The sequence below is a fragment of the Meleagris gallopavo genome, chromosome 29 (assembly GCF_905368555.1).
Source record: "Meleagris gallopavo chromosome 29, MGAL_WU_HG_1.1, whole genome shotgun sequence".
Classification (NCBI taxonomy): Eukaryota; Metazoa; Chordata; class Aves; order Galliformes; family Phasianidae; genus Meleagris; species Meleagris gallopavo.
In genome coordinates, this window is record NC_139432.1 from 3,343,094 (window position 1) to 3,357,881 (window position 14,788).

Sequence of the window (14,788 nt, forward strand, 5' to 3'; positions counted from 1 at the left end):
GTCAATGTTAGTGGTCTGAATTGCTTGCTGCTGGTCGTCAGTGAAATTGTAGATTACCAGCTTCAAGGACTCATTTAACCTTAAAGGATTTTTCATCATTTCTTAGCATTACTTTGCTCTCTAGGGTCCCGTTCCACTCTGTGTTCTCCCCCCAGCTGCCCTGCACTGCAGTTTGTTCCTGACATGCCTTCGAGTAGATGCTTTCTGAGGTAAAGGATCTCCTTGCAGTCAGCATGGTGGGTGTTGTACCAGATTCTCCAGGCCTGCAGAGATTCAAGTACTGTGGAAGCAGCATTACTTGCTTTATGCAGAGAAGAAACAACTCAAGCTGACAGAAGGCATGATATTTGTTAGTTCTTCAGTGCAGAGCATACAGCTGTTCCAGCTTTGGGGGAGAAGGGTAATTGATGTACTGGAAACCCAAACACCCCAACAGCTATCAAAACCAACAACCTACAGTTCCTTCCCTCTTCACTTGAAAGATGAAACTACTTGGTATCCTCATATGTATGGCTGCTGTCAAGTTTCAAAACTAAGATTATTATGGAATTTTCAGAATTGTGCAAGGATTTTTATGAAGTCTTTAGCAAGAACCGTTGGGAAGAAAACACATAAAAGCCTGTTCATCCTGCTCATCACTGACTTAATGGATGTTTCACAGTAGTTGTGGGAAGAGATTTAAAATACTGTTTGCATGTAGTCATTTTAGACCTTCAGCACTACTGATGTGTCTAAGTGAAGAGTTAGAATGTAAAACATGGCAATGACAACATGCTGTACCAACTGTGTGCCAGGTTCCTTGCATGATCAATAATTGCAAGATGGAAGCTGTCTTCTGTACGGAGCTAACAGACTGCGAGTGCTTTGACTAGTTCAAGGGTTAGGTAGACCTGCAATCTCAGGAGTCACGGTGCTCCCAAAGCCAGGTTAGGTGGACAGAAAGGCTTAACAGCTAGATGGTGATGGGCCCCTTCACCTTTGCTGGCTTCTTCCCATGCTGGGGTTTAGATTACCAGCAGCATCAAAGCCTGTGAAGTTGTAGTCTCTGTTAGGGCTTGCAGCTTTGTTCCCTGGAGGCTGCATCCAACTATGTATGTGTTTTGGAAATAAGCACAGAGGCTGTCATTCTCTTTGGCTAGCACCAAAATGCAGTGTGTTAACACCCTCTCTAATCCTGCTTAATTAAAATTGCAGGCTTTTCTTAGTGCATTTGTTTCAGCTGTGAAACAGTGAAAGTATTCTGAAGTGCAGTCTGAGACAGTACACAGCATTTTGCCTTCTTTGGGGTTTCCTTTTGCAACATGAGAGGAAGACACACGGTTTAACTCTGCAAGGTTGAATCTTTCTAATGTAAACTTCCTTGTATTTATCCTATTCATTCAGTGTGTTTCCTGTAATAAGTCTTTCAAGAAACTCTGGTCCCTCCATGAGCATATCAAGATTGTCCATGGATACGCAGAAAAGAAATTCTCTTGTGAGATTTGTGAAAAGAAGTTCTACACCATGGCCCATGTGCGGAAACATATGGTTGGTGAGTTATTGATCAGTGTTTCTGTTGGTTCTACCCCAAAATGTCTTCGTTGTTTGTCATTCAAAATTGTTTGGGGGAGACAAAAAATGAGGCAAATTCAGTTGTCCAAGCGTTATCCATAGCTAAAAGGTCAAGTCTGTAATATTAACAACAATCAAAAAAATGTGTACATAGCATATGTATATGTACTTGTAAGCTGTGTAATACTAATCATCTTCCTGCTCAGTGCTGGAGAAGAAATTTGACTGAAGAACTACTTGCATTTTAGTGACCATCTGTAACATCCTGTTGTGTTGCAGCACACACAAAGGACATGCCTTTTACATGTGAAACCTGTGGGAAATCATTCAAGCGCAGTATGTCTCTCAAGGTACATTCCCTACAGCATTCTGGAGAGAAGCCTTTCAGATGTGAGGTGAGCCTGTGAATATGAGTATTTTTGGATGTGGTAGCTTAAGACATAAGATTAATAACGCTGTCAGTAGGTGAAAATGGAACTGACTGACTTGTAAACGAGGTGCAGTTTCACAAGAATTTGGGGCAAATTATTCTCCATTTGGAGAGCAGGCAGAGCACATCTAACAGTAATTCAAACTGAGAGGCTTTTGGTTTGCTTTTAAGGTTGGCTGTCATGTTTTTCTCAACGAGAACACTACAGAAATACTACAGCAGGATTTGAACACCAGTTGGAAGGAGGGAGGATCTCAATATTGCATTCATGTGTATTTGTGATCTGTAGTTCTTTGCCTGACCCCACGAAGGAGGTCTGTATGGGATAGACTTAGCCAGTCATATGTTTAGAGCAGATAACGTCTCGATCATGTGATGGGGATGCTTGTGGATATCACATGATGGAGGCAGGCCCTGGTGCAGAGCACTTCCTGCTTCCAGGTCAGGTCCAGTGCCTCGCCTTGTCCACAAAGTGGAGAAAAACTCCAGCAGCCTGTGAAATAGTAATGGCAGTACTGCAGCCACACAGACCTTGTAGGAAAACAGATTACTTCATGCCAATTAGTAATGGCTGGGAAACCCATCTGTCTTTCTGAAATGCAAGCCTTAGTGTGCTGCTTTTGGTTTTGCTGTGTGAACAGAGTCCTCTAGTGGAGGCGTGCTGTAGTCCAACAGCTACAGCTGGCAAAGCTGCAGAATTTCCAACTGGCACATTAAGTGAACAGAAGCACTTTTCTGTTGCCATAACTGTGCCATAACTACGTCTCTCCCAGAGTTTTACCAACAGCTATGTCAAATAAAGGCTGCAAGCATTCCGTACTCCTTGCTAAGACTACTGTGGCAGCAGACCTTTTAGTACAGGCCGGATTCTTCCGTCATTAAGTAACCTAAGTCCTGCATTTGTAGGACATGAGGGTTTGTATTTGTGCTAATTGATGAATTCTTTCCTCCTTCACTTAATACGTTTGAGTGCTATCCTCTGACTGCCTTGCTTCCTGATGTGAGATGCCTGAATATCACGGTTGCTGTCCTTCTGTTGCAGAACTGTGATGAGAGGTTTCAGTACAAGTATCAGCTGCGTTCCCACATGAGCATCCACATCGGGCACAAACAGTTCATGTGCCAGTGGTGTGGCAAAGACTTCAATATGAAACAGTACTTTGATGAGCACATGAAGACACACACTGGTAAGAACTTAGCAGAGAAAAGTACAGGTTCCTGCAGGACAGAAACATTCCTACTCTTTTGCCCTGTATTCCCTCCCTTGGAATTTGGGATCAAAGCTGTTACCCAACGTAGAAAATCAGAAAGGAGAAGGTAATAGGATAACTTCCTGTTAAATGAAAAGAAGTGTTTATAGACCTGTGATTTACTGCCTGGGGAACTGAGAGGTTAGGCCTTATGGAAGATTTTCTTGGGCCATCGTAATCCAAAGGTGAGAGAGGATATCATAAAGACTGGGGGCTTCTGTGAAACAGATGAATCTGTTTGCTGAAGGTAGCAGTCAGAATAGCTTTTGTAGTCTACAATTTGTGTAAGCATGCTGAAGTGAGTGTTAGCAAATGTTCAGTGTCTAACCAACTGCCATATCCATGTTTGTCAGGAGAGAAGCCCTTTATCTGTGAAATCTGTGGGAAAAGCTTCACCAGCCGCCCAAACATGAAGAGACATCGCCGAACTCACACAGGGGAGAAGCCCTACCCATGTGATGTGTGTGGCCAGCGATTTCGCTTCTCCAACATGCTCAAGGCACACAAGGAGAAGTGCTTCCGTGTTACCAGCCCTGTTAACATGTCATCTGCTGTCCAGATCCCACTGTCCACAACTTCTGCCACCACAGTTCCTGCTGTAGTGAACGCACCCACCGCCCCAACCCCACCAATCAACCTGAACCCAGTGAGCACACTTCCTCCACGCCCCATTCCCCATCCGTATTCACATCTTCACCTACATCCTCATCCTCACCATCCACATCATCTTTCAGTTCCCCCCGTTCCCCATTTACCCCCTCCTCCTGCTCTTTTTAAGAGTGAGCCTTTAAATCATAGGGGTCAGAGTGAGGACAGCTTTTTGCGACACCTGGCAGAAAAAAACAGTTCAGCACAGCACCACTAACATCTTTGCTTCCTGCCAGCTATTTTCCCACTTTATGCACATGGAAACATGCCCTCATGGAAGTGCAGAGGGTTAGTTGATGAGGACTTTCGTCTCTCTCATAGCCCCCAGCAGATGGTCCCGATTTTTCCTTTGAATCATTTAGCAAACAAGGAAATCCTGTGTTGGATCAGCAGTGCTCATTTGAACCTGGGAACCAACAGGACTTAATCCCAATTTGCTTGTGTTTTCCTGGTGACTTTTATAAATTTCAGATACTGAGACTTGTGGAATTTTATAATTTCATATCAGCTGATGAGGTATGCTTGCTTTTATATCCCGGACTTCTCCTCAAAGAGGAGAGAGGCCTGGTTTTCTTTGTACTAATCGGAAAGGCTGTGAGATTAATACAGAGCATTAATTGTATCACTGTGTATCGTAATGGATTCTTTTCAGCTTTTGGTGCCGGCTATGGAGTGAGCCAGCCACGTATCACGGTATATTTGAGCATTATAAAGAAAGACAAAAAAATTTCTTGTTTGTGTAGCTCTCCTAACACACTCTTTATTTTACTACAGAAATTATTTTAGAGTTTTTTGTATAGACCTATTTAGTAGTCGGTTTCTAAAATGAAATGTATTTCAATAAGCGGTGTAATTTTTTCAGTGTAGCTGGACCTATGTTGTATAATAGATAAATTTTTATAATCATCAAAATGTGATTCTTAAAAGATGCATATAGCTTCTATAGTTAAAGTTATTCTTACAACCGTACAACTTAAAACAACAAAAGGTGCTTCAGAGAAGAAAGGAATCCAAGAGGTCTCTGGAAAGGTTGCCTCAAAAGTGATGTTGATTTCAGAACTTTATGTAATTTATTTTAGTAGGTTGGTGGGGTTTTTTTGTTTTGTTTTGTTTTGTTTTGTTTTTCTACCTTAAGTTTCCCTTTCCACAGTTTCTGTTAAGAGTTTATGGAGAAGGATGTTGAGATACTGTATTCTCCCTCCTCAGATTTCATTAAATTCAATTGGAGTCAGCTGTGAAATGGGCTGGAAAGGGAGGATTTCAAGTCAACCATGCATCTTTATGTAGGAGAGCCTGTTTTAATGGCTTTTCATGGTATGATTTTAAGCTGGGGATCCTATCAAATGCTGCTCTTCAGATTGCTTTTTGGAATTCCTGGAGTTAGGAGAGGGTAATTAAGTGAAATCATAAATGCAGTGTTTCTGACTGGTTGATTGTAAGAGTGAGCAGTTTGGATGAGACAATGGTATTTCAGTTGCATTGTTGAGAAAACGCTGACAGCAGTGTATGTGCCATGGGAAGCTCCATCCCATAAATATACTCTGCATAAAATTATGGGATGATTTCTAGGAGTTGTAGTCATATGTTTGGCAAATCTAAGTTCTACAGTTATAGGATAGGAAGCTTTGAATTGTAGGCATGTCACTGTTCCATAATCCTGGGAGGCAATGAGGAGGAAATTGACAAGTAGTGCAGGGATGGTGGGCTGGAATGCCAACTGTGTATGTTTTAACCATCAAGTAGCTATTAATTTTTCAGGTTTGTATTTCTCTTCAACTAAAACTAAGTATAGCAGCATTATGCAATCTAGTAAATTGTTGCCACCTTCGGTGAAGACAGATGCTCAAGGCAACGTACTGCAAGTTCTCAATTCTATAAAATTTGTACTCTTCTGAGCTGCTTTTTAAATTAATCCCACCAAACTGTAGATCCAGAGATCCTCTAGACAGATGTCTAACATACCATTCTGCTTACTAATGAACTGGGGTTTTGTGGCTGGTGGGAGTGATTTTTTTCAGTCTTCAAGATAGCAGAAATGGTGGAAGTTCTTCTTCCTGTTACTTCCTCGAAGTTAATGCTTTTAAGCACTGTGTTTCGAAACACTATGTCCTCTGTCTGTCAAGAATTAGTTCCTTAGTTGATGTTTTTCACAATTTTCTACCATCTAATCATTAATATTTTTCCATAACATGCATAGCAAACTGTAGGAACCAGGAAGGGCAATTTTGGCCCAACAAACCTATTCGTTTTTGACTGAGCTGAAACCCCTTCCAGCATTTCTGAAAAATAAAACAGTGTGTTTTTTAAATGTTTTCTCTACAGTATTTATATACAATCTCTTATCTTCTAGGCAAAAAAAAAAAAGCCAACAAAAGTGAATTTACACTCGTGATGACAACTGTTGTATTTACTGTGGCTGGTCCGCCCCAGAGGTTCTATGCATTCCATGTCACGTTTGCACCCTACATTTCTGTTGTGCCACTATTTTACGGTCAGGCCCATTATTAAATGATTTTTAAATGCTAAAAATCAGTTGTATTCCGTTTTTGCAAAATGATCTTCTCAATAAATTTACCATATTAGGCTGCTATTCAGAATTCTGAAATTTGGAACACGGTTGTTTTTTTGGTTTTTTTTTTTTCCTCTATTGTTTAGTTCATAGCAATGATCCCTGCTGTTTTTCTTCCAAGACTTAACAAACTTAGGAATCCCTTTCTGTGGAAGAAGATTAAACTTTCTAACCAGTTTCACAGTCTGTCATAACGTCAAGAGATTCTCCTCATTGTCTGGGAAAGGCGTAGTGAAAGCTGACAGACTGGTCTAGGAGTGTTGCAATGTCATATTTTATAAAATACATCTTTTACCAAAAAAGGAAAGTGGGTGTTACAAAAGTCTGGAAATCAAAGGGTAAGGTTTGCCGAGGCTTTTCACTCCTGCTTTGATTTGCATAAGTATGCACACCTCCAGAATTTGTGCAACACTAAGGAATGTATTCAAGTGCGTTTACTACTTTTTGCATGTTAACAAGCTAGGAATAATATTTTGTATGAGCTTTATTACATTTGGTTAGCACATAAGCTTGGTTTGTGTTACTGAAATGCTTTCTTCAAGAAGAGCAAGGACAAGTAACCCCAACTTCAGGTTTGATTTGAATGTTTTTGGAAGGTGAGACTGACTTCTCCGTTAGTTTTCCAAAGCATCCTACAGCCTAAGGGGAACTTTTGCTTAAGTTTTATTTTTAAGGAGAAGAATTGAACAGAATTAATATTGCAATCTGGAGATTGGCTGTTTAAAGGACAGTGTCTTTTCTAAAAGCTGCTAGTCCTGCAGCCTGCACTTTTTCCTTACTAAGGGCACTGGCTGTGTGGGCTTGTTTATTCAGTGTACTATCTCAGGCTCATTTACCTTCCTAGATGAAGGTGTGGTGATTATCTGTTTTGTATTGACTTGCCTGTCTGAGTTATTGGCTCTCCTATGTACACAGCGTGGATGCTTGGTAGATGATCTAATTTGTAGTGCTGTGCACATCAAAAGTTACTGTCACTCACCTTGTGTTCCCAACCACATCTCAAATTATGGGCTTTTGAAAGAGTGCTTTGAGCTGAATGTGGGCTCTTATCACTGGGAGATTAGTTGTATCTCAGCACTGCAATCCCTTTGGGTATTTTTCCCTTTGCCCCGTTGCATCTCTTGAGCATGAAATAGCAATTTTGAGTGTATTGGAGAGAAGGCAAAACTCACAAGTATGCAGTTTAAAGATAGTGCTTCCCTTTGATACTTTCAGTCTGTTTTAAACAGGTTAACTGAAAGAGCAGGTTTCTCCCTGAGCTGACAAGATCGCTATTTTTGTAATTTATTTACTGACTGCCTATTTCTTTGCACTATGGTGGCCTACGGTGTGACCATTATGGGGCTGAGTCCCATTTTGTTAGGAGGTGGAGAGTCTCTTGTGCAGAGCTGTTTCTATTCATGCAAAGCTGGCGTTGCATCGACACATTTCTGGTTTGATTATGAATTGCAGAGTACGGAGGCCTTTGAGAAAACAATAAAAGCAATGTGCAAATACAGCACTGGAGAACACTAAATAATGTCAAACTTCTTTTTTCTTTTCTCTTGGGACTTGACCTCAGGGTTGTAAAATGTTTCAGTAATTGTTTTATGCTTTCGTATTTCTATTAATTAGCAGTATTAAAAAAGAAAACCCACCACCATGATGTGTGACTCGAGAGGATTTTTTTTTACCTGCTACTGAGGAACATCTCACTTGTAAATAACCATCGTTAGCTACAAGCTCATCAGTCCAAAGCAGATAAATCCCATTCCTCTCTAGACCCACATAGTAAACCTTAAGTATTTCCAAAGTAGAAAAAAGGTACTGTGAAAATTAATGACTTTTAAACGGTGTCATTCTTCTTCGGTTCAACTTTGAAAGCAGAAGTTGTCACCGTGCGACTTTTGACATGCGTGGTAAGGTTTAAACAGCCCTCTGTGGCTCATCACTTTCCAGCTTCCATCAAATAAATCTGCTCTGTACCACAGTGGCTCTTCTGCTTGTACCTGAAACAGTTTTGTACCTCTGTGACCATTTGGTTTTGTTTTGATTTGTTTGAACTGTGCCCTTTGCTATCAACTCAAAGGATCTGTTCTTTAGAGGGTGCAGGTAGGGAAGAAGATTCATTTGTTTTCAGAGTCTGTGTCGACGTGGATGAAATGTGATCATTTTTGCTGGAAAAATTGGATTTTCATAACAGGAATTGAATTCAATCTTAATAACAGAGAAGGAAATTAGAAGTAACCTGGCACTAATTAGTACTGTCTTGCTGACCAAAGAAGGTATAAATTAGTTAATGTTTGGATTTGAGCTGAGAACAAACACTACTGTATATTGTAGATGTATTGGAGGCGTGGCAGAAAAATTAAAACCCACTGCAAAGGAAAGAGACATTCAATGGGAAGGAAGCATTTCGTGTAGATACCGAAGTCTACCTTAGCATTCACGTGTTGGCAATAAAAGCTGGTTATCCTAGCAGCATGAGGAGAACAATGCAGCTTTTAAGCTTCTAATATAAATCTGAATGAGAGATGAGAGTTAGGTTAGTGATGCCGTGACTCTAATTTCATATTCACTCAGCAGCTCTCCACGATAATTTCAGCCTGAGCTGACCTGTTCCCATTAATTGTGGTGCAGAAGTTCCCTGTGGATCACAGAGGGCGCCCTGTGCTCTCAGAAATTCAGACAGAGCTGTGCCTTTTTCAAATGAGGATCAAGATTTGAAGGCTTTCTTTTTCTTTCTCCGTTCTAAAAATTGGCCTGTCCTTCTTTTTTCTTGCAAATAAATCCTCCTGCTGCCTTGATCCGTTGCTGCTTTTACAGATTAGAATCAGCAAATGCATCTTCTGATGGAATGTCTCTGGAAATTGGGAATTGCCTTTGTGCTCAGTCATGGCCCATGTGTGTACAGAGTGCTTTCTTTTGGGGCAGAATTTCTGTACACAAACACTGCAGTCAGATGGAGCTTCCCTGAGTGCAGCAGTGGGTGTTGGTGTTCACAGTCTGTTTCATCATACTGCTAAATAGTTCTTTCATCCTTTTCACTTGGCACGAAGGTAGATTTGTGTGGTACATGATTGCACTGCCATTTTTCATGCTGTTTCCCTACACCACCAGCAGAACAGCCTTATGGTATGGACTTCAAACACATCTGAAATGGAGAAATGATAGAATATTTTACACCAGAAAGCAAATGCTGCTTTGGTTTGGTTTGTGTTTGAATTCCCTGCCCTGAAAAACCTGCCCAGGGGGAAGCAGAGCAGAAGTCCCTTGCTGAAGTGATCTATTAACGTTAATTATTATCTTTTGCTTGGAGAACTCTGAACACTGTTGTTACTTTTTCTTTTTAATCAACCCATATGACAACAGCATGGCTCTGTGATATTTTTTTATCTCGATTCTGCACAAAGGTGACATTTGTAACCACGCTGACAGTAATCAGTAGAGGATGTCTTTTCAATAAACTGCACATCTCCATTTTCCTGAGCTAGGTGTCTGGTTTCCTAAAGGGTCATCGAAGCCTTTCAAGCTCCATTGACCGGGTGCAAAACCCAGACATAAAGGCTGGTGGGAAAACACCCCTACGGTTCTCATGGACTGGTGAGGTCGGTTGATTTTCCGATATGCTGCTGAATTAATGCACTTTCCTAAGATAAGGAGAGGCATCAAGGGCAAGAGCTAAAGTCTAAAATGCAGTTTAAAGATGCACACGTGCAGAATCTGTTCAGATTTAACTTTGTTGACGTGATTACCTCTGAAGACAATCTTGCTAGACACACTGTTAGAAGTACTGGGATAAATTGTGTCACTGAGTAATACAGGTGGTTTCTCACTATGGGGGACTTTTCCATTCTTGTTATAAATTGCAGGAGCATAATGATTTGACAGGAATTCTTGTTGGTAAGAAAGCAGAAGGTCCTTTGGGTAAGCTGCAGGTGAACTGCATTTTCTTGTGTCTTAGATTGGAAGGTATAGAAAGGAAACCACTGTAAGAACAAAGCTTTTGTGTCCCCTTGAGGTTTGCCGCAGCTCAGCTGGAACAAACAGCAGGCAGTGTTTCCAAAGACATTTGAGCTTTTCCAAACAGAAGCAGTCTGTCTCAGTTTTTTTCTCCCCTAACACAACTGAAGCTTGAAAAATAAACTTAATTTGTAACTGTATTTTTGCAAAAAGTCTGATTTAATTTCTTTCAGCTGCCATTGGTAACGTATTATTTGATGCTCTTAGTAGGTACAGCAGCTGGTTTGGTGCTAATTGTCAGTTGAGGTTGCAGCCCATGTAGTAAGAGGGGCTTAGTGATGTAGCACCTTTCATTCTTCAACCTGAAATTCCAGGATCAGTTGTCAAATGATGTTGGACAGCCTGGTGTGTGTTTGTTTGAAAGCAGCAGTGGTATAATGTCTTGTTGGGAAGGTTAGGAAAAAGGGCTGTTGCTCTGTTCAAAAGCTGCAGCTGTAGAAAAAGCATAGTAATGAGTTTTCCCCACCTGAAAAGTTATTTAACATATTACAAGAGAGATGAGCATATATGAAGCTAAAGTGTTCTGACTCTGCTTCTCCTGGACCCCTATTACAGTTCCTGCATTGAGATTCCAAGTGATAGCTGATGCTAGCAAAAGGAGTATAAGAGGTCCACAAAGTGAAGTCAGAGAATGCTGCAGCACGGCCATCAAGCGACTGACAGCCCTGCAGTGACCTTGACCTGACAAACAGTAAGGATGTGTAATTGTTGGTTACACCACACTTCTTGCTTATGCAGCCCAAACGTAACTGAGTGTGTTGTGACTAAGTGCTGCTTATGTTTACCATCTGAATTTTGCAATTTCGTCTTCAGATTGCCTTAGCTCTGAAGTTTTGCCTATTGTCTGAGAGTAACGATCGAGGGGCAGCTGGCAGTGAGCTCAGGGAGTGTGATGGGCAACCTTTCACATGTGCTGCACACTGGAGTGGGATCTGTGAGTTAAAATTAAAGGATGGTGTGTTCTCGTCTGAATTGTGAGCTGCAAAGTAACTCTGCAACTGTGTGTTGGCATATCTGAGAGCATGCAAAATGAAAGATTGAGAAAGCATGTTACAAAATAGCTGCCAGTTTTGTTCTCAAACAGGAATCCAGCCTGCAATGCCAGGTGATGAACGGTCTGCTTGCTTTCCATATAAAATACTGAGGTGCTCTCATCTCAATGCTTAAAACTCTCAGCCTCCCTTCTGTAAGAACTTCTTAATACCTTTACCAGGAAGATAACTTTTTTCCATCAGATGTGTTAAAATTAGGAAGGGTATTAAAAGACAATTGTTGCAAAACAGAACCATTTATCTAAAGGTTTCCTTTGGTGTTTACTTGAGCAGCCTGTGTGCATAAATTCAGTGTATTACTGTCAGATGAGTAAATATCCGTGTTCTGCAGATGTGGAACTGAGAGACTGACATTATGTAAGCAAATGACAGCTGGGGACAGAGTTCTGAGTTATTTCTGATCCAGACTATTGCCCTAACCACAGGATCACCATTTTCCTTTTCAGTTCTTTTTAGATTTTCTGCATAATTTCCTCCACAAGGTTTTTCAGACAGTAGATGGAGTATATTACAATAAAGGAGATAAGAGTCAGCTCCTTTGTGGTTGTATGGTAGCTACTGTGTCAACAGGAAAAATAGCAGCTCAGGAATCTGACCCATCTCACAATGTGGAACACATTGATTGCTTAAGGTAAGCCTGGAACAGAGCACAGCCTGTGTTTCAATGGGCAATGTCTCAGAGTAATGATAAACAAAATTAGTTCAGACTGAAAATTGATACTTTCCAAGACAGCCCGAGCATGAAGATATCAGCTTTCTGGTAGGTATCATTAATAGTCTGAAGGTCTCAGGACACCTAAAATGAACGACGGTGTCCTGTTCAAACTCTGGTGTGGTAATGGCTCTGGTTCTTACATAGCAACTGTGATTTCAGTAGGTTAAGGCATCCTACAGCTCTCTTTCACAACAGGTTCTGGAGAGTGATAAAAGAAAATGCATCGTATGTCAACAGAGAGGTTGAATTTGAAGTTGAAGTTGATAGCAGGCACAAGATGAGCTTGTTCCCAGGGGGGAGAAAAAGAACAGGTGCACTGGGAAAAGAAAGCATCAAGGAAGCATGTCATCTAACTGTCCATTCCAGTTGCAGGTTTGCAACCACAGAATCACAGCATGGTTGTGTTGGAAAGGGCCTTGAAGCCCATCCAGTTCCACTCCTGCCTTTGGCTGGGTGCCCCCCAGCAGCTCAGGCAGCCCAGGGATGGGGCACCCCCAGCTCTGGCCAGCAGCGCCATGGTCTCACCACCCTCTGTGTAAAGAATTTCCTCCTCACATCTCCCCTCCTCTAGTTTAAAGCCATGCCCCGTTGTCCTATCACTATCAGACCGAGTCAAAAGATGCTCTCCATGTTTTTTATGAGCTCCTTTAAGGATTGGAAGGCCACTGTGAGGTCTCCCTGCAACCTTCTCGGGGCTGAACAAGCACAGCTCCCACAGCCCACTTCTCAAACTTGTTGGGGTCCCTTTGGATGGCATCCCTTCCTTTTCCTGTACCAACTCCCAGCAAGTCCTGCTCTCCAGTATTTTTAGGCTCGGTTTATTATGAAACAGAGATTGGAATTACTTCCATGTGAAAGAATAGGATTTCCAGCTGAATGACTGAAATGTATTCGACAGGACTGCAGTTATTGAGAGGAATGTGTTGCTCTGCTCACCGGCCTGGCAGCATGAGAGCAGTTAAAGCAGCAGATTCTGCTGACCTGTAGTGTGCAGAGATAGCACTATCAGTGCCTCTCTTACACTGCTTCAGCAGAAGCTTATCCTACCTGATAAAAAGCCCTGTCTTGTTGCCTGTGTTTCCTGATTTCTAAGTATTATATAGAACAGAACATATTGAGTGCTCTGTTTTATATGGAGCTGCACAGTTCCAGTTTGGTGTTTCTTTTTAATCCCTTGTTGTACCTTCATATTATGGCAGCTTGTTACATGAATCATTAATGGTGATTAATCTTGTAAATGCTTTCTTAACTACTAGTCTTAATGTAAAACTTCTTCCTCAAGATGCTTAAGTAGAGACAGAAAGGAGCTTTTGGTGAATAAGTTCTGAGTGGGAGAGTTGTTTTTCAGGTTGTCTGAACTACATGACAGCTCTGTCTAGGTGAAGAAGGGGAAATTGTGCACATTTATTGGGGAAAAGGGGGGAAATATGCGTACTTAGTGGAGAAGAGGGCAGATGTAAGTCTTCTGTAAGCCAGTGGGTGAAGAGCTTGGCCAGAATTTAAGTTAGACATTTGATTCACTTTTCTTTAAAAAGAAATTGGAGTCGTACTCATCCCCTGACCACATGAGTACAATAAGGTGACTGTGGGGAGGTACAGAGCACGGCTGTTTTATTTGCCCTATTTAATAACTTATTTCCATTAAAACCAGCATTTACAAGATGGAAAAGGTGTGGGATTCTTGTCTCTTGCTGGATGGTTACCTGACCGCTCTGGTGAGTCTTTCTGTCTGTTTTTAGGGATTATTACCAGTACAAAATTGAAACCTGGGTTGGAGGAACCTCAGGAGACCTGGAATGACCTGAACTGAGCACACCTGCCTGCTCTGTGTCGTGTCCCAGCTGCTTCACTGGGCGGGTTTGCAGATTTGGATGCATGGTGAAGTCACCCCATGCAGTGAAAAGCAAGGAATGGACTTTTGTTCTCTTTTCTTGACCATTTGGTTTTTGGTGGTGCTTTGTTGGTTGTTGTTTTTTTTTTTTTCCTCTCTCTGATACTGAACAAATATTATTTGCTCAGCAAATGTTTATTGCTCTAAAAGAAATGTGTAAGATGACAGTGTGTTGGGAAGGAGATGGCACACGGTGACTGCAATTGAAGGTTCCTTGTCTGCGTACCTCAAAGACAACAGAGTTCCCCGTGTGAATAGAGAAAAGCTGCAGTTTTACTCCAAGGTTCCCCAAAAGGTGTAATCCAAGGAGAGCAGGGCTCTGAGACTGTTGGCCAGATGGATTTCATAGGGTCTGAAAACTGAATTAGGCTTCACCTGAGTGCTGCTGTGTGTTGCTGGAGGCCCATGGGCAGCAATGGGGCGGCTGGCAGCTGTGTGCAATTGTAGGCTTGCTGGGTTGCTGATGCAATCCACTTGTTGGTTAGAAAACAGGACGACAGGCTTGGAGAGAAGCACACAGCAGTGAATTTCCTTCAGCATAGGGATGTTACACCCATTGTGGGGAAATTGTGTGTTCATAAGAGGGTTGCCTGCCCGTCTAGGGGTTGCCAGGAACCAGAGCAGCCCAATGCAGAGCCATGCCGTCCTCACTTGCTCTCCTGGATTCTTAACAGTGGAAA

General features: G+C 41.7%; 1 protein-coding gene across 1 annotated transcript in view; it reads left to right on the forward strand.

The window, feature by feature from the left end:
* Positions 1-8,093, forward strand: part of ZNF652 (zinc finger protein 652) — a 25,472-nt gene extending 17,379 nt beyond the window's left edge. Inside the window, exons 3-6 of the mRNA XM_085211161.1 lie at positions 1,384-1,531; positions 1,831-1,946; positions 3,024-3,168; positions 3,585-8,093. Of these exons, the coding sequence (XP_085067287.1) occupies positions 1,384-1,531; positions 1,831-1,946; positions 3,024-3,168; positions 3,585-4,096 (921 nt within the window). The 3' untranslated portion in view covers positions 4,097-8,093. The remainder of the gene's footprint in view (positions 1-1,383; positions 1,532-1,830; positions 1,947-3,023; positions 3,169-3,584) is intronic.
* Positions 8,094-14,788: the final 6,695 nt, after the last annotated feature.